The 25,387-nt window shown below is 41.4% G+C and overlaps 1 protein-coding gene across 2 annotated transcripts in view; it reads left to right on the top strand.

Annotated features, from left to right (window-relative positions):
* Positions 1–25,058, top strand: part of LOC120957566 (ubiquitin-conjugating enzyme E2Q-like protein 1) — a 40,508-nt gene extending 15,450 nt beyond the window's left edge. For both annotated transcript variants that reach the window (XM_040379838.2, XM_040379837.2), the window contains exons 2-5: positions 20,572–21,565; positions 23,150–23,291; positions 23,367–23,716; positions 23,863–25,058. In XM_040379838.2, coding sequence (XP_040235772.1) covers positions 21,189–21,565; positions 23,150–23,291; positions 23,367–23,716; positions 23,863–23,947 — 954 coding nt within the window. In that variant the 5' untranslated portion in view covers positions 20,572–21,188 and the 3' untranslated portion in view covers positions 23,948–25,058. The remainder of the gene's footprint in view (positions 1–20,571; positions 21,566–23,149; positions 23,292–23,366; positions 23,717–23,862) is intronic.
* Positions 25,059–25,387: the final 329 nt, after the last annotated feature.

Genomic DNA, 25,387 nt, shown 5'->3' on the forward strand with positions numbered 1-25,387 from the left:
GCTTTTCATTAGCGCATCGGATACAATGTGGCAATGGTGGTAGTGGTTGCAGTAGTCGTACGGTTTCGATTACTGTAACACGAGATGAAATCGTGCATGTGTATGTATTTCCTTCACAAAACAGGAGGCAGTGGGGCAGGAACTGTGAGGGACCTCGAACTGCTCGAAGGCACCAAGCAGCAGGATCTTCTCTCCGCCCGGAAGGAATTGGGAGCTCCCGTACGCGGTTACGTTGATGGATTTAATTACACATAGCGAAGCGCGTTGCCCGAGGAGATATAGTACATATTCCAACCCACCGTGTGGGTGTGTGTATGTGTGTGCCGGTGTTTGGGTGTGTGTGTGTGTGGTGGCTCGCGGATCCCATCCTTTCGGAATGCAGGCGAAAACCGAGCGCATTCCATGAGTGGCACTGTTGATCGCTGCAACCGACAGGCGACACCTAACGCATCGAGTGCGGTGCATTGTGCATTGTGGAGCATGGACGGGAGAGATAGTGTGCCCTGAATGCGTCGCTAGTGGCCTCGTTATCGGTTTAAAGTTGAATGATAAGAGGCTGGTTTCATTGTTGCACACGGCGCCATGAGTTCGGGGCTGCACGGGTTGTGTTGGTGTCGGTGTGATGTGTGATGAGCGCATACCATCGTCCCGGCAGACTGATACTCATCTGTGAAGCATGTGCTATGAGCTGTTCTTGGGCTTGGGAAGAGCTACATAAATTTGTCTTGTGCGAAGAAGATTTATGAGCACTTACTGGATAGAAGGATGCAATAAAACTTGTACGTTGTTGTGTAAGAGTTGAGGAAATGGTGATTAGGAAGTATTTGTTGTAGTAATTTTGCTACCTAAAACATCGCCATTATAACATGCTATTTGATCGTTACGTTTAAACTATCTTTTAACAAGTGGAACGGTTTACAACTGTAATTTTTCTTTGTATTTTATATTTCATCAACTTTATTGTCCTCTTTGTTTCATATTTTAACATTTATTTATGTTGTTAATCATTTATACATATATTCACTTATACTTTGTTATGTGCAAAAACTTCATTTTTTATGTATTCAATTTATGTTTGATTGATTTATTCATGCATGTACTTGTCTAGTTTTGATATTCTTCTGTTTGTTCTGTTGGATGTCTTGGTTGATATTCGCAAAAGATTCTATCCATTTCAGTTATGTTTTTATAAATTATTTTTACTAACTTTTTATACTTGTTTGTTCATTTAGAGTTAACTTTTTGTTTACTTTGTATTCTTTATCCAGATTTTTTCGTTTCCTATTTGAAGGTGTTGTCAAAAAACATTTCTCACATACTTAATACCTTACTCGTCATTTCTTACATCCTCAATGCTTTGTTAATTTCATAACATATGCTCGTATAAAAAGTGCAAACTGTTTTTCTGTAGTGCACAGCAAAGAAAAAAGTTCTTTTCATTGCATTTTGCTAGTTTGACACACACACTTACACTTACCTTGGAATGTATCTTCGCTTCTCCTCATACATGCAAAATTAAAACAAAAGTTCGCACTTAAAGTGGAAAGGATTATGTGAGTTGAGTATGAAAAGCCCAAGCCCTAACCACTTCTGGCACGGTTTCTCGCATCAATACGCAAGCATCACCACTGCTCCGCAAGCACACACACCAGTGAGGGGTGAGGTTTCTGAACAAGGTATATAGAATGTGAAGCGCTTGCATTACGGTGGTTGAGCATTAGAATTAATGCTACACAACCGGGACACAACGGGTGCTTCACCGTACCGTGCCCGGCATAAGTAGACCAGCGAAGCAATCGTCGGCCCCCTTCGACTCGCTCGTGCGCTAGCTCGGTCGAGATGTCCTTGCAAGGGTGGCAAGGTCTCTGCATACGCGATGTGCTGCCGCACACCGGGTTCGTTGTTGTTCCGGGTTTTTTTTTATGTTGCCAGTAAGCAAAAGTGAAGAGCAAACATATCTTTCCAGTGTCACGGTGTCTTATCGGTGTGTGGACGGTTGGCCGCATTTCACTTCCCCCTTCTCGGGCGGAGGGACCCCATTTCGCATCCTTCGGTGTCCTTCAAAACCCTGACCAAACGATGGCAGTCGCCTGCAAACGGGTGAGGGGTAGAAAACAGAGATGGAATTTCCGGCTTTCCGCACTATTCTTTGCCATCTTTTGAATTGTTGTCCGTTTTACCGGTACGCTTTCCCGGTGTTGTTAGTTAGAATCCGGTTTCACAATTTTCTCGGAAACTTATCACTCGAAGAAGAAGAAATCCGATTCAATTTCGCCATACCGCCCGCAGCCGGTACGCTTTTTCGTAGTCGTTTTCTATGGGCACACACACACACACACACACACACACACACACACACACACACACACACACACACACCGGCACACCAACTATCACCCACACTTTTTTTTTTAACCCGATTGCTCGGTGTGTCTTTACTTTCGCTACAATTCCCTACAGCAATGAAACAAATCTCGGCCGTCTCGGCTCTCTCGGCCCGAGATAATCAAATTGAGAAGGATAAAGTATAATTTATGATTCCCGATGGGAATAACCGGGCGATTGCAGGATCTAACTCATTTACCCGGATACCGGGGCTTTGTTTTTCGAGTGTAGATAAATTTACTTTACGCTTCGTTTGTGCTGTCGAGGGAGTAGCGGGACACTTTCTGCAAAGGTTTGTGCTATCTTAGGGTGTTGTTTTCGTTAGGATTTATTTTACCAACAATCTGGAGCTATGAGTTATTTTTTTAGATGACGATGTTTTTATTTATTTAATAAAATGGAGCCAGAAGCTGATTTTAATGCTCTATTTTTATATCTTTACCCGTTTATCAAAAGAGTAGTGATAGTGAAACTCTATGTCAATCCTAACCTAACAGAACTAGTTACTTTCCATAAAGGAACGGAACGAACCTAGAACCTTTTCCAATGGGATATTAAAAAATAAAGCTTACACAAATGGTTTATGTTAAAAAAGGACTATTTTTATGTATATGTATGGCATTTCTATAATTCATGGAATATTTTAAGTTTACAAAAATAAACTTGTCTTCAATGCAGAGACAGAATCGCGTAAAATCCAACTCGAATTTGGAAAATGTATAATGGGTGACAACACAGCCAACATACATTTTGCAGATTCGAGTTGGGATTTTACAGGTCCAAAACCTGAGAAATCCTGTAAGAGTTTAACAATTTATTACAAATCATTCTTTTTCGTGAGCATTTATCATGTTCTTTTATAATTAGTTTCATTTGTTAGCTAAAACTTGTTCTTTGGATATGTTAGATCTGAATAAAATACCAACATGCTGCATGTAAAAGCTCTCATGACCTTTTCACCACACATGTGATTAAACATATATCCTGTATATTTACAAAGCTCACTTTTATTTGATTAGGTTTCCACTGTCTTCAGAATAGAACCGGAAAAAAAACGATCAATACCAATTAACTAATTCAGCGTGTTTAAACACATTACCTCCTGTTCGTCGATACGCTCACCCTGCACGCCCATTTCACCTTCACCGTGCGTTTGAAAGTAATTCGAAAGCGGTAAATAATACCACGGCTAGATGGTTCGCGTTTTGTTTTCCGTTTTGTTTTTAGAACCTTTGCGTTGGAGCAACGATAGTCATAGGAAGAACTCCAAGAAACTTAACTGATCAATAAAGCAGCTATATATAGAGGGTAATTACGTTTGCTCCAGTAGCCGGTTTGGTTCTTGTTTTTTTTTGGCTCCGTCACAGTGTTTAACTTGCCACCCAGTCAACACCCAATCGCAGTGAGTGAAGCGTACAGGATCGCTGCTGGCAGGTCTCAGGTTGATGATGAATTCCTTCCTGTGAAATACATTATCGTATGTAGTAGGTTCGTGAAATTATTTCACCGCGGGTGGGTCGATAAAAGCTGAAATTAATTTTAACTCCGGTTCATCGAACCAGGCCGTCCTGCGTAAAAGAACCAAGCTTTCTTATGTGGGAAGTATAAGAATAGAATTTCACGATTACATAAAATAGAATTCTTTTTTTTTTTGCTACGTCTCCTAACGTCAAATAAAACAATCGCGTGAACCAGCACGATCCGTATCAATGCAAATTAGTGCCATTTTTTACTGCTGTTGCTGCTCTAACTGCTGCTGTTTTATTTAATGTAATAATACCCTGCCAACAACAATGATTGTACAAAAGGGTAAACCGTGTACCCTGCGTACGTGCTCTGACGTCGGAGAGTGTGGTAAAACATTAATTCCGCTGACGTCATAGGGAGCGTAAGAACAAAACACCACAGTTGCATGCGCGAAGCAGAGCGTACGAGCTTAATTTACATACAAGTGCTGGAGCAACAGGACATTTCAGGACTATTATTAACGCGTACTTCCCGCGTGTGGTACCATTTGATCTTGCGCCCTCTGGAGAGATAATTTAAGCACGGCTTTGCCACAAGTATATTGCAACCACTGGTGGGGGGAGGCACGTTCAAGGTTAGCGTTGTGCCGTGTCAAGGTTTGCTTTCGCTTCGATTTCTCCCGGGAATCGGTCCCTTTAATAACATGGCACACGAGGCTTGGGTGTAAAACAAACTGACATCGCTGGGAGAAATTAAAGTACCCCGAGCCTTGTACAAACAAGCCTAGGTGGACCGATGTTTGCTGGAGCAGTTCATTGCAAACCGATCCTTTATCACCCGGCACCCGGCAAACCGAGGTAAGAAGCGAACGCAAAAAAGCACTTCAGACAATGCCATTACCGAGCTAGCTACCTGTACCAAACTGCTGCCGGACTCGTAGCATTTCGTAGCTTTCGGTGCAAGCTTTTCGGGGGCGCTCCGAGGCGATCCATCCATTCCGACGGCGCAAAAACCCGGGCAAAAAGGATATGTTTCACGTGTTGCATAATTTATGAAGTAAGTGTGCAATATTGAACCAACGAGAAAGACGAAATAGTACCACCACCACCACCAAACGTAACCCAACCCAACTCTCCCGAGGATCCTTCTTGGTACGGGAGCAGTAAATGACAATGGGTTCTGTTGCCCATACTGCCCTGTGCTGTGCTGTGTCTTACGGGTGAAAGGAAAACGGCCAAAGGTTCAGTGTTTGGTCTGCTGGTCGAGGTTTTGGCCGTAAATTGGATTACGGAAGTGCCGTTCCGTTGGGCAGTCGATTATTGTGAGCCATTTAGGGCTGCCGGGCGCTTCACAATAAGTATGATAATTGTGAGATTCCGTAGAAGTTGTGCTTCCCGGTCTTCTGCATATTTGATGGCGAACAACGGCATGAACAGGAATGGCCCGATTCGAGTGATTCGAGCGTGTGGATTATCTACCACACCTCTGTACCTGTTGTAGATTGTAGATGTGGTGGGGATGCATTTGTTGTTATGTTTTCATGCATAAGTAAAAATAGCATTGTGTGGTTTATTTTCCGTCAGGGCAAATGAGAAGTGTTTGTGTATGTGTGTGCTTTTTAAATTGAGTTGAATAAATAATTAAATGTATGAAATTACTAGATTTAATCTAAAAAAAACCTGTTTGTCAATTAAATTTTGACTAAAAAACGTTATATTCAGCTTACTCAAAATTCTGAGTTGTATGTACCGAATGTACCACAACGTATTATTCGCATAACTCTGGGAAAGACTGTGTTTTATCTTATTTTATTTGTTTCGCACAAGGTAATGTTTCATGTGTTTAGCCTTAAATCTCTATTGTTTGAATCTTACTTATTTACTTACTTATCCGGCACTACAACCGCGGTCTTGGCCTGCCTCAGGAGTGTCCGGCTCTCGCGCCTTCGTCTGCCAATCCATTATCTCGGCCCTAATGCCGGATGTCTTCAAGCCAACTTGCCACCTCAATTGGGGCCTATCACGCCTCTTCTGTCCTTGTGGATGGTCTGAAAAGACTTTAAAGGCTGGGTCGACCGTTTTCATGCGTACAACATGGCCAGCTCACCGGAGCCTGGCGAGCTTGATACGCTGTACGACAGTGAGGTCGCCGTACATCTCGTATAGCTCGCCGTTATAGCGGCTCCTCCATTGTCCTTCCACACAAGCGGGGCCAAATATCCTTTATGAGCATCCAAAAGGATCCATGAGTGTCCATGTCTCAGAGGCGCATGTGAGTACCGGTACTATATAGCAGCTATATAGTTCCAGCTTCGTCCGTCGCGACAGGTTCCTTGAGAGGGACTGATTTTTTTTGGCTACCATGCTATTGTCGTTACTGACCTTTGACCCAAGATAGGTGAATTCTGGGACGACTGGATAGGTGCGTTCACCTATCTGTACGTCACGCCTACGTAGGTTTGGTATTATTTATTGGTACATCGGCGGATCGATGTTGCCACCATCAGTTTGGTCTTTACCTCGTTTATCTGCAATCTGAGGTTCTCTGCTGCCTACTCAACCTCTTGATAGGCTTCTGATAGGAGAGCCGCAGACCAATGATGTCTATATCATCAGCGTATGCCAGGATCTGTGTTGACTTATAGACGATGGTTCCCGAAGTCTCCACATTCGACTCCCTGGTGGCCCTCTCTAGTACCAAGTTGAATAGGGGACAGGCAAATTCGCCCCCTGGCGTAGACATATGGTGGTAGCAAAATGCACTGAGAATTTTTCATCTACCTTCACCTGGCAAGTGACGTGGATCATAGTCATTCTTACTAACCTTATCAGTTTGGCCGGAATTACAAAAGAGCTCATAGCGTCGTATAGTTTTACCCTGGCTATGCTATCATATGTAGCTTAGAAGTCAATGAAGAGATGGTATGTGTCGTGTCTGTATTCTGCCATCTTCTCCAAGATCTGCTGCATGGTGAAGATCTGATCAGTGGTTGACTGGTTCCATTTCGGAATCCTCTTTGATAGCTTCCGACTATCTCTTCAACGTGAGGGACAAGTCGATCCTGAAGGATTTTATAGGCGGTATTCAACACCGTAATATCCCTGTAGTTGTTGCAGTCCAACCTTTAAAATCCTAGCAGTAAACAAATTTACAAATATTTGGTAGCAAGTTGTATCATTAATATAATATTTTTTTGGCATTGACACTACACCATATTTGATTTCGATAGCTCCTGTACAAATATTTATGCAATCATTTCACGCGATTTGCACCTTTTTTCATTAAAGTAGCAGGTCCAAGTGTTGTTTTTATGTGAAAAAAAAGTTGATTCATGAACAAAAAATTAATTCATGTGAAAAACTTTGAGAAGACTGCATTACCTACTAACAAAATTCGCATTACGTTTTAAATAACAACACTAATTAACTCAACATCTTTGAAAAGAAAACATCTTGGTGTATGATTATTGCAGAATTGAGAATATAATTCCACATTTCTCAAGACCCTGCAATTTACATTCTTTTAAGATTAAAATACTACTCTCTATCGCAATAACACGCCCTGCGATCCGCTTTAAACCGGATATACTGTCCGTTTTATTGCTTTGCTATTGACCGCTTGACATAGCGTTCCGTACTGGTGGTGGTGGAAAAACAAACTTCTTCTTGCCCAAAACTTGACCAACCGCACACCGCTCCGAGTAAACAGATAGGGCCAATAATTGACTGAAATTATCTGCTCCTAACACATCATCATCATCATGCCGAGCATGTCTTTCCATTTCTTTTCCTACACACACACACACACACACACACACACACACACACACACACACACACACACACACACACACACACACACACACACACACACACACACACACACACACACACACACACACACACACACACACACACACACACACACACACACACCTACATTCAATGGAGGATGGAGCAAAGAGTGCTGCATTCGCTCCTCTATTGCTTGTTGCCCGTGTTGCCCAAACGTCTTATCTAAACGGGGATGCAATTCCAAATAAACATCCCCGCCTGGTTCTTCCTCTTTCAACTCACACACACACATACAGACATAACCCTGTCAGTGCAAGAAAAGCTTTATCCCTTCGCCAAAGCACCAGTCGTAACGCGTTTCTGCGAGATGCATCACTATTGAAAATAAGTGCACGCTGCTGCTTGCACAACTTCCCTGCCGTAGCGCGGAATGCACAACGGCACAATGGGGAAAACGGAATAGGAAAAGTTTTGCTTTTGCTACTGAAAAGCGTCTTCCAAAACCGTTCGTCCACTTTCGCTGAGTGTGCTACGGCAGAGCAATTGTGGGAGCGTTCGAAAAGTAGCACCGTACCGTGTATCTTTAAGGAGTAGCCCGTACCGTGCTGGGAAGGAGCGAAAAGTGCAGCTGATTTAGCTGTGAACGTGCAATTGAAAAGAGGGCAACATTATCCGACAATAAAAAATGGGAGCACGTAACGTGCATGGAATGTTGTTGATAAAGCGATTGAAAGTGTAAAGCTTCAAGCAAAATATGCCATACCAAGGAGTATCTTCAAAGTGGGTCGTAATATTCGTTTAAAAGAAATTCTTCCTGTTTACTGTTGTTATTTTATACCCAATAAAACAAGCCCTTTCTTACAATATTTAAAAACATCCTGTACGTACAGAAATAACAGCATCGTTGGTTGCATTACCATTCGAAATTCATTTTAAAAGAAAGATGTTTAAAGAGCATAAAGGAATAAAGTCAGAAAATTCCACTTGAACAATCCATTGCATGATGTCGATAAACACAAACGAGAAAGAATTTAAAATATTTCAACCCTCCCGATGGCGAAAACGCTGCTTCCCGGGTTTTGCAAATTTATAGTTTTCATCTGCACGCCCGGACGATCCAGCTGCACCGGACGGTATGCTGAACTGTGGACGCTCAAACGCTATGGTTCGTGGTGAACAAATATTGCCCTCCTTGCTAGTAGCAGGCTGAGGGTTTAGGGAAGACTGAACGATGCTACGAAGCAACTGTGCGATAGCTTTATCGTACCAGCTATGTACAAGCTCATTCGAGAAGGCATTGTTTTGGTGGGGAATATAGCCTTGTATTATAAATTATAGCAAGAAAAAATCAGCGTTTGTTAAAGCGCCAGCAATAGCAAAGATTGTGATTGTAGGGTGCATTTATAATATTGTTTTACATAATAGATCAGCAAGCGAACCTTGTATCGAACATTGTTTTAAGTTATGGTTTTAATTTAACATTTTACTCCACTAGTTATGAAATGTTAATGTTAATCATTTCATTGCTTATTCAAACACTAACGATGGTTCACTATTCTTGTTCCATAAATTATTTGAGTAGTCTTTGATGCTGCTATACCTTTAACTTATCGTGCTTCCCGTGAGCACTCTTAACTTAAACTCCCAAAAGATTTTTCTTTCCATTAGTGTAATGCGTAATTGGCATAAAACAAGTTTTAAATTTAGTTTGCGAGGGTGTACCTTTGGGATCGACTTGAGACCGAGCCGAATGTGTCGAACCGATCCTTTTGCGTGTGTGAAGAGGAAGTATTGAATTGCTAAAACCATCTATTGATGAAAATTTGCAAATAATTGTTTGAGTGGTCAATTTAAACTCCTAAAAATGGAATCGGCACTATGTGATGATCTAAAATGACGCCTAATCATTGCTAACTTGCTTTTTCTCACTCACTTTAGATTTTAGATAATAATTATGTTCTTGTTGAACAATACTCATTACTTTCCTGGTATGGTTCTGTTGTCTCTTTAAGCATATATTTACAATTTAAAGTTTAATAAAGCTTCTAAAACTCACTATTTTTTATTTTTAGACAAACATAAAATTAGCTGAAAAACACCGCAAAGATTCTTAGCTGCAATACTGTACAATGTATCTATAATATTCGTGTTATACTCAGTGCTGCAAAATGTCACTGTCAATGTTACAAAACAATCTGACTGAAACACAATCCATATCAGCGTCACGTACTCAATTGTGATAATCAGAGGTGATACTCAAAACGATTGGTGTGACCAATACATGCTCAAGACATGTTTGCGACCATCGCTTGGTCAGTCACTATGTCACGCCTTTTTTTTCCTGAGACCAGTTTTGCAAAATGTCATTGACAAAGTCATGACACATTCCGGCTGAAACAAAATCATGTCAGCGTCACGAGCTCTACTGTGATGATCAGAGGCGACCCACAAACAGTTGGTGCTACCATCACATGCTGAACATCAGTCACTTGGTCGCGACATTTTCAGTCGGTGATCATCGCGAAGGTCATGGGAGATATGCGGTGCGTGCGAGTGTTTGCAAGAAACAAAATGAGCATGTTTTCTCGCTCTATTTGACCCGACAGATAATCAAAACCGATAGAGCGAGAAAGCATGCTCATTTTGTTGTTAGAGCCTACGCGTCAAGTATATTCCAAGAATGTCGTGATTATCGCCGACAAAACTTTCGTGACCAAGTGAGAAACCATGAGTTGGGTGCTGATCAAAATGTCACCAAGCATGTGATTGATTCTTCAACTGTTTGAGTATCATTACTGATCATCTCAGTTGTGTACGTGATCTGATTTGAGCTTTGTTTCAGTCATGAGTGTTGATGAGTCAAGAATTTACATGTCGTGTTTAGCATCTCATGACGCACTTTTATAGACTATCAGCAATGAGCATCAAGCTACCACGGATATGTTCATTGTTTTCGTTGGTGAAAATCTCGTTATACTCATGACATTTTACAGCACTGGTTATACTTCTAATTAGGCTATCATTGGCGACCTGTTTAATAAAACAGAGAAAAACAACAAAATAAAACAACAATACAACATCAATTATTACTCCATTTGGGTCATATGCAAAATGTCGGCTGTTTGCTCACTGAACTTTTGAAATAAAATTAAATAAACTGCGATTTAATAGATCGGTGGCATCACGTGCAATGTCTGTACTTTGGTTAAAATGTAGAAATAATTCAAATATATATTCTTCTTCTTCTTCTTCTTTGGCTCAACAACCGTTGTCGGTCAAGGCCTGCCTGTACCCACTTGTGGGCTTGGCTTTCAGTGACTAATTGGTTCCCCCCCATAGCAGGATAGTCAGTCCTACGTATGGCGGCGCGGTCTATTTGGGGATCGAACCCATGACGGGCATGTTGTTAAGTCGTACGAGTTGACGACTGTACTACGAGACCGGCTCAAATAATTCAAATATATATTATTATCGTTTATCATGAAAGACAAGCCAGGTGTGTTTCTTCATCCTTGAAAAACGCATGCATTTGTTTGAAGAACTATTAACATCAAGACCATTTTTCTTCTAAATATTGTAATAGAGAGATTATTTTACTCGTAATGCTCATATGACTTCGCAATGCTGACAAAATCTTTTTTTTTGTAGTTTCTTTAAACTGAAGCATTTGCAAGATTCAAGTCGTCCAATCCTAATTAAATTAACATTCTTTGAAACTTTGATTTTACTGCAAATTACAGCAATCCAAATTCGTATAGCTAACCTGAAACAAAATTTCAATTTAAAAATAATCGCTCATCTACATGCAAATGTGATGTAAGCTTATGTAAACCTGTACTTTTTTTTCCTTCCACCTTCCACCATAAAAGCTAATCCTAGAAACATTTTCGATTTCGAGCTTGTAACACCATCCTAAATCTTCTACCGAACACCCCATTCCGAAAAGTAAAACTAAAAAAAAAACCCCTCAACGCCTCGACAAGCGCAACGTGCCGAATCTCTTATGCATGCTTGTTACAGCGCAAAGTTCGCCTGTGCAAGCTCCGACATGGGCACATGCACTTTGGTAATGCAAATTTCGGTCCGTGCTGCTTTTTTCGTGATTCTCGAGTTTCTCGATAACATTTTTCACATTCTCATCCCTATTCATCTCGTTTGCGCTCTTTTGAAGCGGACCACCACCACCACCACCACCACCACATCTGTATGCAGCTCACAGGCATACAGCAGGAAGGTAGATTTAGAGGAAACTTTTACCATAAATCATGCACCGATTGAAGCGAGGCATTAAACTTTCGACAGGCTCAACGTACGGAACGGCGGACAAGCGGCTCTGCTGTGTAAGAAGTGAAAAATGAATTGTTTAAGTGGTAAGCTGCACCAAACCGAAGGTTTACAACCATACGGAGGGTGGAATATTGTGCTTTTCTACCATGTTTTCGTTCTTTCACAAATTAAAAACAAAAAAAAATGCACTCGCTCACACGCTACCCTCTATCGAAGATCGATCGATTCGGTACGAGGATTTAAATGGTGCATAAATTGGGCATCGATGTACTCGTTCCCTTAGCCAGCTCGTCTCGGCGGCCGCACCGCACCAGCCTCAATTACAACCAGTCTCGATGACCACTACTACTACTACGTAGCTTACGGTTGTGGGAGAGCGATTTAAATAAAATGCAAAGCGTTCCACTCGATTTGTACCGCCGAAGCACGTACCTTCGAGCCGTGCTTTATTGTGGCCGTAAAGCCCATGTTCTGTGTTTCTTCGCTGGGGTTCGGTGTAATCAAACCTACGAGCTTAAAAGCGAAGCACCGGTAGGAAATGGCATTCCAAAGGGAGAAGAAAACGTTTTCGTCTGTGTATGTGTGTGTGTTTGTGTGCATTGGTGTGCGGTCGTCAGTTTTATTGGATTCACTCGAGCAAACAAACAAACATCCTGACGAGGGCTAACCGTTGAGCTGGGTGGAGAGAAGAAAAAAACGCCTCCACCACCGAGTGAGTGGTGTTTTCAAAAGAATTTCATTTCGATTTCAAAATCCAATCAATATAGGCTTGTCGTAATCCATCGACGAGCTTCTCCCTGTCTCATGCCGGCTCCCCATCATTACCCGGGGGTTAGCCAACCTTGGGGGTGCGGGGTGAAAACTTCCACCTCGCAGCAGGTGAGAGGTTAGGAATCGATCGTGTTTCTTTCGCTCTAGTTTTTCGCTCCGGACGATTCTTTTCGGCCGTCCTTGTAAAACGAGCTCATCCCAAAATATCCAACCCACACACACACAGGCACACTCACACATGCTCTAGCATTGCAGTGTGTGGTGGTGTGTGTTCTGAATTCATTGATCGTTGATGGATCGTTCGGAAGGAGGAGGCGTTTTTGGGGAGAGAAAAAGCGTCCCATCTAAATGGTACACCCATGGCAGTGTGACTATAAAAAGAAGCAAAAAGAAAGGAACAGAAAACAAACATTGCTACCATTGCTTTCAGCGGTCCAACTCCAACCATGACGCTCCCCGCACGCGCTGTATTGTGTGTGTGTGTGTGTGTGAGTGGAACGCCAAAAGAAGAAGCAAACGTGGCAGAAAAGCGTGGAATTCGTAGGCGCATTTAGTTTACCGAAATCCAAAGCAAAAGGACAGGCGTGTGTGGGTGATGAGCGTACGTGGCGGCTGATAGCGCGTGCGTTGGCTTTATACATGAATTCATGAAATGTTTCCAGAAATAAATCACGTTACACGGCCTTGACAGATCATAAGTAGATGCGGGACAACACCGGCTGGCTGCGAAAAAAGGGCACCCTTCGATGCGTACGATAAATGGGTCAGCGGCCTGCTGCCGTGGCGGGAACGGGCGCACGACGCGAAACTGGGCGTAAAATACGCTCCGAAATCGTTCAACCCCATCGATCCGGGGCGGATGATAAGAAGGAAGCACACCCGGTGGGGTGGAATGATAGATTTTCTTTGATAGACGCCTGTCGTAGATAGACACGATGACAATGATTAAGTGTGTGCCGGAAACGTGTGCGTAAGAAAGGGTTGTAAAATGACTTTATGCGTTCTGTCGCTTTCTTGTAGAGTTTAGCAGATGTTTTGTATGGATAAAGTTAAGGACACCCTTTAGGGTACGTTTCAAATATTTGTGGCAATTTCGTCACAGTCATTTGAACACAATTGACATCGCAAATTCAGCAGAAGGACACTTATTGGGTACATATGGTAGATGATCAAACAATTGCAATACAACAGGTATTAACATTTTGCGGATTAGAATATTAACATGTTGAGGTAGCAGTTTTTTTTTTATTCAGTAGGGACGGCTTTGCCGTATTACTTAGAGGTAGCAGGTTATGATTCAAACTAATACCGAGTAGGATTTTCAGCCAGTAGCTTTATCAATTAATGACAACTGGTTCACAAATAACTGAAATATGGTTCAAATCTGGTTATAATATTTACGTACATTCTGATTTGTTGAAAATAGATTCTTCTTCTTCTACGTATACGATCTTTGGGATATATTCTCCTATGAATAGACCCACCGTGCCGTTTTCATATTCAGAGGCTTACCAGGCTTGTTGAAAATAACAACATGTTAAAAGCAACCTGGCGTCTCCATCGAATTTGATTCCTAAATTCATGTTCATCTAATTTAAAATTTAGATATTCATGATAATTTAGATAATTTAGATATTCATCATGTTTTAGAAGGTAAATTGTACTATCTGATTGAGTTGTTTTTTTCCTTTTACTCTCTATGAAATTTATTAGGTATCTTTATTTGTAAAATAACGTTAAGTAAAGTAACTTTTGAGTCCAATTTGTATTATGAAGCAAGATGTAATTAATTACTATTTAAATACATGATGTTTTGTTATTTCTTAGCTTTTTTGCTTGTAAAAAATAATTCTTTTTGTTTAATGGAGTGGTTTTGTACACATTTTTGCTATATTTATCAATTTCAGTTGGAAACGTTTGATTTACATTTGGTGGTGTTCGAAGCATTTTGAATTACATTTTGTTCACAATAAGACAATACAATAAGCACGATACAATAAGCATATAACATAAAAATGCATTTTACATGGGCTTCTAAACCGTTTTGTTTATACAGGTAAAAACATTCTAAACTTTGGATTAAATCTTTTAAATTATCTTGTTCATTGAGCGAAAATAATATTATTAATAATGTATAAATATAGGATGTATCGTAAAATTTAAAAAATGAGCTTATAACCTTGTCCAATAAATAAAAGCTGAGACGATGCGAAACTTTGTACCTAGTAAAAAAGTAATATAAATAAAATATTTCAATTGAAAAACAATCAATTAACAATTTGATTTGGTTGAAATGAACACTGAAAATGATTTAAAATATTGTATTTTGAGAATATATTAATGTGTACAGCAAAAGAGAATTTTCTGCTCGTCTACACAGAACATTTCAATAAAAAACATGTTTGATCAGCTGGTCAATCACAACAAAAAAACATTGTCTATTCGATCAAATGAACGCAAGACCACAATAACAACCACTACCAGGGTTATCAATTTGTCAGCATAAAAAATGTAAACCCTTCCGAGAAAACCACAGACTACACCACAATCGAGCAAAGAATAATTAATTGGTTCCTGCTCCGCTCTGGTTTAGTACTGATTCAGCTCGATATGCTTGTTTTTTACCACACTAATAGCATTTGCTAAGTACATTCAGCCGACAAAAAAAATGATTATGTAAAACCAGCAGTACAACAATAGGCGTGTTTCTATAAGTGACAGTTGCAAGTGTGTACCGCATGACACGATGATTTATGTCATCACGCAGCACCAAAGCACAGGCACACAATTTTTACGCCGATATGCTGCTTCATGCGTACAGCCTTTGCTACAACTTTGAATGCCAATCATTAATCTAAATATTTATTACATCAAAATTGACATTCTCGCATGAATGAAGCAGACGCAGAGAGAGGTCGTTGACAAAGCTTTTCAAACCCATCCGAGCCCATTTCCTTCTGGGTGGAACTAGGCAATTCCTTCCCCTTGCTTGGCACACGATACACACAATAAAACCCGTCGTCGTTGTCGTCGTCGTTGAAACACTCCCATTATTCTTCTCGTCATCGATCGGACACTGAATGGTTTCAGCGTGTTCGTTCCCTTTTCGAGTGTACAGCCCTATACACACTACCACGTACACACATTCAATTGAGCCAGATCTCGAACAGCGATAAAAACGAGGAAAAGAATCACCGCTCACCATGTGCACCAATGTTGCACTCGCGCTCGGGGAAAGGATCAACTTGGAGTTTTTCCTTCATTTTTTACCTTTTTTCCCCCCATTTGCTTTCTACTGCAATCATGCTTTGTTTGTTCAAAAAACTGTGCACACACTCACTCACATACATACATCAGCGAGCGCGATATTAGACTAGCGCGGTGACCTTTCGCCATGCTGCGTTCGCTTCCTTTCCGCCGCACGTGTATGCGCGCTGTTTGCGTTGCGTGTGCGCGTCCTGTTCCTGTTGCCCGCATAAGTCTACTCGTCGATGCGCAACGGGGTATGCATTCCATGATGGATGGTTTCCATTAGCTGTCGAGTGTCTAGTTTCTCGAGTGTCCTTTTTTCTGTTGCCCCCGTTTGCACTGTCAATTTTGCCTATTGTTTTTTTTTTGTTCTACCTGATCTTTTTTTTTGCGCAACCCCATTTTTTTGCAAACTAGGTGAAACGGAAATCAAGCCCATAAAACCGAAACTGGTGTACTGGGGAGAGCAATCGACGGCGTAATGCAAAAACTGACTAGTAACAAGCACTCTTTTGCCATAATGGAAAAAAAACTCGTGAGTGCATGTGCAATTTACGAGTACTATCTCTCGCTCTCTTTCTCTCTTGCTGCATAAAACAACGCACCAAGCAGCTGCAAATGTCACAGGATTGAACCTTACACTGCTGCCCATCATTCAGGAGGGGAATTGGGATGTATGGTTTTATGTGTGAGAGGAAGTTGAGAAATAAGTTTGATTTAAAAAAAAAAGAATGGAGATTAATCCTTACACAATGTTACTTTTCTATCTTATTGGACAGTTTTATGGAGTACACTTACAAAGCTGCACAAAGCTGCTTATAGGCTTTATCGGTTTCGGTAATACTGCAATAAAGTTTTACAGATGTTATATATTCTTGGAAGTTATATATCCGTTATGAGTTTATTTATTTTTTATGTTTTTGTTAAGCTTACCTTATAACTCAAAAAATTCTTTGAAAAGTCTTTAAAATCTAATTCATTTACACTTTTTTCTTCCTTAAAATTTCATTTCTTGTAAAGCTCACAAAAATCAAAAACTAAACTTTAAAAACGCTTTAACGATACGCTTCCCGTCAGGCGGCATATGACTGATGCCGGAAACAAACAAACAAAAGCCCCCAACCATCCCCATGCGCAACGAACCGGGCCGACGGGGACTATTTATTTTCATGAGGCTGGTAACGTTCTCCTGCTGCCGGGCCATACCGGGAAAGGGACAACCTTCATCCAACGCTGTGCTCGATGGCCGAACACTAAATTGAGCAATAAAAATGGCAATTTTCAAACCCGTAAAGCGATCCCCGTTTCACTACTGATGCCGATCTTGGATCTTTGTTCGCTTGGCTCCCGGGCTCCCTCTTACAGCACACTTTGGCTGCTAAACCAACTGGCGGGTGCGTCTGCTGTTGTGCCGGTGAACAGAAGATAAACATCATGTCACCGGTTACCTACCCTCTGCCTCGTTGTTCGTGGTGCGTGCTTGATGGTTAGAAAATAGTTTTTACATTATCATTCCGGGCCATCGAGCATCTGCTTTGCGAATTGGATTTTTTTAACCGGTCCCATTAAAAGCATAATGAGCTGCCATTCTGTTTGTTTTGGGGACGACCCGTTCGTTGGGTGAGTGGAGGGGGGAGTGAGGAAAGCATAATCGTTTTATTTATTTTATCTACGTGATGGTAAAGGTCGTGTCCTTCGAAGCGATGTGGTTGGGTCATTAAAAAAATTTCATTTTTTGAGACGGACATAATCTCAAAATCTCAAATCTAGTGTGTTTCACAGAACAACGTAAGCTTTAATGGCAGTTTCCAATAGGAAAAAGAGGTCGATAACTAGATTTCCCATTAAGCATAAAGAATAAAACGCCTAAAAGTATGCAATTTTTTGCAACTGCTAGTGTTACAGAAACAGCATTCGCAGCGTTGGTTGTTGACTGTTTGAGCAACATTTTGCATTAGAAATAGGAAAATAAATAAACATAAAACCACTTTGCATAACATCAGGCGCTGGGCCAACCCAAAACCAATCCTCCCACGCTAAAGCACATTTGGCAATGGAATAACTTTAGATTCGTTTTTTTTTTCACTCCTCCCGCACTGTTTTTGCTCTCCACACTCCAGTGCAAATAGAACGATCCACAAAATGTCTACACTTTAGGCGACCGGGAAGGTTGACCGCATTCGTTAACCTCGTCCTTTGCCTGGTGGTTCACTAATTTGATATGAAACAGGAACGACAACCATCCCTCGCCGCCCGTCATCCGTTGTGTGTGTTCCTTATGCCCTCTGCCCGGTTCAGTTTGTGTGTGTTGAACGCTTTTCCGCATTTTCCCCTTCGCTTCGTCGTTGCGCTCTCGGTGCATCTCAGGCCTCACCTGTAGTTTATTAGTTTTTGCATAAATAGCTTTATTCTAGCTGCATCCCACAGCTTACCAGCTGCAATGGCAGCAGCAGCAGCAGCAGGCAACGTCACATGACATTCATCGTCAACTGTCCTGCTGGTTGGTCCTAGGATCGGTGGGTTGGTTTTGCTCTCCTGTCGAGCTGTCCCGATGCTTGCGGGCTGTTTTTCTTTCGCTTTCGCTACTCCCTTTCGCTTGTTTGAAGGGTAAACGGTGAAACATTGCAGCTAGGTTTGCGTTTGCCGATCCCGCCATGCCATACCGGGGCAGGATAAAGTTTGCCAGTATTTGTCTACGTCAAGCTGATGAGTGATGAATGTGAGATCATGATACTTTGCAGACAGCAGAAAAAGGGGAACAAAAAGTTTAACATTGTCACTGCAAATGAGAGTTAGAAAATGTTTTACTTGCCTGGTGGTTGAGTTGTAGGTTGAGCCATTTTAAACTAGTTTGCGCGTTGACAAATAAATCATTGCAATTTCGGTGGCTGATGTTATAAAACTCTCAACTTCGCAACACAACCTTTTCTGTCATTCCTATTGGAAAAACGGTGCATGCTACAGTTACTGTCTGCTCGTCCAACTAAATGTAAAACAATCCCACACTGTACGACACCCTATCGGCAATAAATATACGCACGCTAAGCCTATCACAATCTCATCATCATTCTCTCCATTAAACCGTGCTTATGCGCGTTCGAGCCTAATCCGCCACGATATCTGTACAACTATTCATTTAAATCAAAAAGCGATTAAATTGCTGTTTAAGCTATCTCTCTGGTACCGGCCCCGTGACCGGATCCTTCGCTCTGGCACATCGGCCCAAACTAGGTCAGTCGTCCTTTTGAATAATACATTCTTGGCTGGCCAACTGCACCCGATCTGCTCGTCGTTGCTCTTATGATTGCAACATTTACTACCGGTGGATGTATTGAATTAAGCCTTAATTGGAATCGTAATTTACGACCGAACGGAACGTGTTTGCCCTCTGTGCAACGGCAAATACTGGTAAACTGTCCATCTGCCGCTGCAGGTTGCAGTGCTCGTTATGCGCGCTGGCACAGAGCTGGCGCAGGACGATGTGATTATGAATGATTTAATGGGAAGAATGCTCGAGTCTCGAAAGCTAGCTGGGTGGATAGAGTTGTAACCGAATGAATGGGCAGCTCTTATTGTGTTGTCTTGGTAGATTAATTTATGTTAGTTTGCAACTATTTTTAATAAACATGTAATAACGTTTTGTTTCTCTCTCTCTCTCTCTTTCTCTCGTTTTGTTTCGTTACAGGAATGTTCCCAGAGCTGGATTGGATGGAAGGAATGGCGATGGTTTGGTCTCGTTTCAAGCGCTTTTATAGTCTGAATGTGAATTAGTGTTGATATCGTTATATCATGTGTTATAATGAAAGAGTTTTTATACACAAGCCAAACTGAACATTTACTGATTATCAGCAAAGATTGCTTACTAAAAGATTGTTTCTTCTTTGAAACTTTCAAGTGTGATTTTATTTCATTAAGAGCATTTGTTGTTAAGATTTTCAAAGCAATTTGGTAATATTTTTAACATGGTTTGATGTAATTAAAAACAATTGTTTCAAACTATCTATTACATTTATTTTGGTTTTGTTAGAAAAAATATTATTTTCGTAACTGAGCAGAATTTATTAAAAAATGTTTGTTGCTAATTTATTCTACCATCTTAAATTTGCTCTCAAGTTCGGTTGTGGATTGCTATTGTAAATAATATATTTTAAACAAAGAGCTATGATGATGCAGATCCCAAGAACGTAGCGAAAATGTATCGCTTAATTGAGATTTATACTGCAAATTTGGATAAAAGAATACGAACAGCAATAACAGGCATTTATCCCCAAAAAGTTCATTTTAAAAACGTTGTTTTTTATTGTGAAAATGCCGGTGAGCTTTTAAATGCACACCAAACGCAAAACCACCTCATGTCTGACGCAAAAGAAAACCCCGAAAAACATACACACATGTTAAGGGGAAAACATCGACTCAAGCGCGTTTCTGTTTATCTTGCAACGTTACGGTGAATGTTTTCCATTTTTTTTTCCCGAACCACATTCCAAATGGAACCTTTTCCGTTGTTATGCAGAAGCAAATGTAGCAGGGCCTGGGAGTGAAGCGAAATCAATATCCATGACAGTAGAACTTTATGGTATCTTCCTTTCCTTTTTTTGTTGTTTTTCTTACTCTCCAGGGCAACCGGCAACCGAGCAAAGCGGCTGCAGGCCCCGTGACGTAAAACCTCGCAACGGAACCGAGTTGGAAATGTTGAAATAAAGATAACCAAATCACAAACAGTTCGAAAGTCGAAGGAAGGAAGCAATAGCAGCAGCAGCAGCAACAGCAGTGAACTTTCTTCAGTTCGATCCGTCAACCGTTGTGCGGTGCAGTTGGCGCGTACAGAAACGTTTCACCCGGACGAAAGGCAAGCGCTAAAGTTTACACTAATATTTTGCCTGCACCGAACGCAAACACACATTACACGAGCGACCGTTTAACTGTGCTGGCTTGGGGTCGGTTTGTTTGAACGAGAGGAGGCACAGAAAAAGAAACGCCGACGAAACACTGGAAGGAAAAAGCTGTAAAGCTTGTCTTGAGGTGACTTTTGCCCACATCTAGCGCCGCCTGCCGAGAGCCCAAACCGTCCCGGACAGACGGATTTTCGGTTCGTACCCTCCCCTCCCCAAAAACACACCCTGTCCAAACATCACGCCCAAGCGTCGAACGGTTTGCGCGGTATAGCATTACAACCGACAGCCGGTCCTGGGAAAAGAACTACCGGTTCCACCGTACCGAACGCTCCCGCACAAAATGTCGTCCAGATCAAAGGAGAAAGTAACGGCCGCCATTAGGAAGTTCTTCAAAAGCTCGGAAAGCAAGAGCAAGGAAAGTAAAGACAAGGATGGCAACGGCACCCACACGGCCGCCCCGACCGAGGGCGCCGATTCGAGCCACCTGCATCTTCCCGCCCACCATCACCATCCGTCCGCGGCGTCCGTAGCCCATCCGGCCGGGCCGGGTGCGAGCGGGATGGGCGGTAGTGGGTCGGGCGGACCGACGGCAGCAGTCGCCGGCAGTGGGATGGCGAACGGCGGTGCCCCAGTGTCGAATGGCACCGGTGGCAACAGTAATAGCAGTAGCAGCAACAGTAAAGCCACCACTGACAGCCCCATGCGGCGATTACGATGGTGAGTTTGTGTTGGCTTAAGGATGCTCGTGTATATCATGTTGCAGTGTTTCATGCCCGTGTGCATGTGTTTTTTTTTGCTTTAGTTACTTGAGCAGAGAAAAAGAACGATGAGCATTAACACATTTCGGTTTCATTTTTGGTGTCATCCTTGCAATCATGTAACGTTTTCTTAATTAAGTTTGGTTGTTCTTTGAAATCTTTGAATCATTGTTCAATATCTTGCAAATGTTTGTTGCAGCTTATTTTAAATATTCACTTGATTTCGTTGTTCACTTGATGCTGAAATTGAAGAATTTTAGTCTTTATTCTGAAGTGTTTTGCTGATTTATTAAGTCATCTTTATTTTAGTTTAGTTTTTTTGTGTTTTCTTAATCAATTAATTCTTTAAATGTAACACTAGAATCCCTTAACCATTTTGAAATATTTGCTTTGATGTTGTTATGTGAAAAGTATTCAGTGTTAGTTTTGTTTTTGATCACTTCGTTGAGATACAATTTTTATTCAAAAGGTACGACGATTTTAAATATTTATTTCACTAGTATACTAGACAACTAAAATAGTCTTTGAATGAAATATGGATTGCATACACTCAGGCGGATCGTTGCATTGTTGTTTGTTCATTATATGTATTATTGTTTGCAGTTTATTATTTTATATGTTTATTATTTTGTGTTTTTATTTACTTTTTTTTGTTTATTTTGTTTAAACTCAGTCGTAAGAAGAAGAAACTCAGTCGTAAGTGCATAGTACACAGTCTTTCAATTCAGGATTGCATACATTCAGGCGCAAAGTTTACAGGGTTTTCCAGGGGTTCTCATAGTTGTGGGACACTTCCTGGACTCTTTCCCATTGGAAGTGAACTTCATACGTTGGAAATTGAACTCTATGGCACCCTTTTTGAACAAGCTCCTTGGAAATTCCTATTGGATTTGGCCAACAAGATTGCTAGAGAGTCCAATTCTCATTACATTAAGTTCATTTCAAGTAAGAAAGTGTTTATAAAGTGTCCCACAGCTATGAGAACTCCTGGAAAACCCTGTAATGTTGTTTGGTTATTTTCATTGTGGTTTGGGTTTATACGCGTCTTCATATTATGTTGAAACCATTCACGACCTAGGGAAAAAATCCTTTGTAAAAGTCTTGTTTTTGTTGTTAAATTATTATTGATTAGATCAGATGAAAAATAAGATGATTGAGAGAGAAAAAATGTATTTTAAGCTGGCAAATTTATTTCTCAACGAACAAAACTGGACGACTCTGTTGGTGATATTCTCTTAGCATACATTCACATAAGTATTGTATTGGCATATTTAGTCTTCGAAATGTTATGGTCATGAAAGCGTTAATCTAACAAATAGATTTTATTTATTTATAAAAAAAACCGTTTCTTACCTTTATCATCCTTCCAATTTACTAGATAAAAGAACTATTATTGTCTGAAGATACAACTAAACCTCAAACGTCTTTTGCTACCACACATTTTACGATTTACGATGTCTCATTATAAAACATTCAATATTATTGGTAATGTCATATGAATTTGATCTATTTTTCCCTTATTATTTCTTTCACCTTTGTCCAGCGTTGTGGCACCCACCACCACCACTATGGTGCACGTTCCTGTCTCGAAACCGCTTGACACCACCATTCGGTCGAGGCGGCTAATGAAGGAGCTGAAGGAAATCGAACGGTTACAGCACTCCCGGACGGATCCATGCTTTACGGTAAGTCGTGACCAAACGTGCCATGTACCCGTGCGCGAACTCAACGTGCGTTTCCATCGTCCCTTCCCCGTGCAGGTGGAGCTGATTAACGATAATCTGTACGAGTGGCACGCACGGCTGTTCCGGATCGATCCCGATTCACCGCTGGCCGAAGATTTGGTCGAGCTGAACATACCCTTCATCCTGCTGCACCTAGTGTTCCCGGAGAACTTCCCGTTTGCGCCACCGTTTATGCGTGTCGTCGAGCCGCGGATCGAGAAGGGGTTCGTGATGGAGGGCGGTGCGATTTGCATGGAGCTGCTGACGCCCCGCGGCTGGGCCAGTGCCTACACGGTCGAGGCGATACTGATGCAGTTTGCCGCGAGCCTGGTGAAGGGGCAGGGCCGTGTGTCGCGCAAGCCAAAGTCGGCGAAGGACTTTAGCCGGTAAGTATTTATTCGTTGTGTAATACTTTTCCTCTTTTGTGTGCCAATTTGTGCAAAAATCTTAACATGAAATGAGACATATTTATAAACACACCTCCTATAATTGTTGTTGTTGAATTTTTGGCAATTTTCTTCCCACCACACAGACGCTCCGCCGAGGAAGCCTTCCGATCGCTGGTGAAAACGCACGAAAAGTATGGCTGGGTGACACCCGCCCTGAACGACGGTTAGAAGGTTAGATTGTTCATTTTTGTACACACTAGTGCAATGCACCTTAAGCTCGTAAAAGCATTGAGAAGCGATGCGTGGTATAGGTGTTGTGAGTATTTCGTTTCATTTTTCGTCCCACAAAAGCTACACACCTTCTCTAGCTAGTAAAATATATATCATATACGTTTAACTCGAACTTGAACTCAACGCTTCATTCGGAATTTTACACCACTCTATCAAAATGTCCTATTTGAGAAGATCTCACCTTTGAAGCAGTGCGGGCAAAACTTGCCCGTAAAACTCGCCACCGTTGTCTGCCGGAACCATAAAAAATAAAAGAAAATACAGTAAGCAAACGAACCGATCTGTCCCTGAATAACCGAAAAACCCGCGTGATATTTTTACGATTATAAACTCCTCGTAAGTGGCTCGTAAATTTGAAGGAATCGTATGTAAAATCGTTAAGTTTCGAGAGCTTTGATAACACAGGACAAGCAGGTGAAGCAATCCACCCATACAAACAACCACTAGCAAGGTCCCCCTCCCTAAGCAATGTACAAAAGCACCAGGATAATGCGCAAAACAAAAAAAAAACGGCAAAAAGAAACGCATAAATAGAGCGAAAATCAGATAGGAAGAAAAAATGAAATGTATTTAGCTGCATCGATTGATGCGTACCGAGATCTAGATATAACTATAAAGCAAACCGGAACCGTAGAGCAGGGCAAGCACACAAACATTGGGTGTGATTAAATACGCAAACGCAAACTGATTCAGGTTGGTGAGTAGAGCCGGAAAGGAAAGGAACATTGTGAACCAACCCAAACCAAACCAAAACCAACTAACCGTGTGCTCAAAAAGTATTATACATATGCTGATGATTTGTTTGTTTTGGTGGGCAGGACGAGCTCCTCGCTTCGCTTGTGATTGTGGTGCGAGTTATTAGTATTGCGTGTTACGGCTGGCCGAAAAGGGGACAGACAAAAGCAAGGATAAAACACAGAGAGAGAAAGGCAATGTGGCTTTGTTTATGAAATTGTTCATCGCCGTGTATAAGGATAAAAGATTTTTGTAAATAAAAAAGCAGCCCGCATATTTTAATGGTATAAGAGATGTATTCCAACAAATCGAAGCGATTTTGGTTGTGTTTGAGTGGTTTTAATTTAGAGCGGAAAGAAATTTGTAGCTACACTTTACTTGGGAGGTGCTTTTTAATGGTATTTTCCCACATTACAGGGTTTTCCGGGGGTTCTTTTAGTAGTGGGACACTTCCTTGACTCTTTCTTATGGGTAGTGAATTTCATATAATGGAAGCTGGATTTCATGGCACCCTTTTTGGAAATTCCTATTGGATTTGTCCAACAAGGTTGCTATAGAGACCGATTCCCAATACATTAAGTTCATTTCAAGGAAGAAAGAGTCAAAAAAGTGTACGACAGCTATGAGAACTCCTGCAAAACC

Source organism: Anopheles coluzzii, chromosome 3, assembly GCF_943734685.1.
Source record: "Anopheles coluzzii chromosome 3, AcolN3, whole genome shotgun sequence".
Lineage (NCBI taxonomy): Eukaryota > Metazoa > Arthropoda > Insecta > Diptera > Culicidae > Anopheles > Anopheles coluzzii.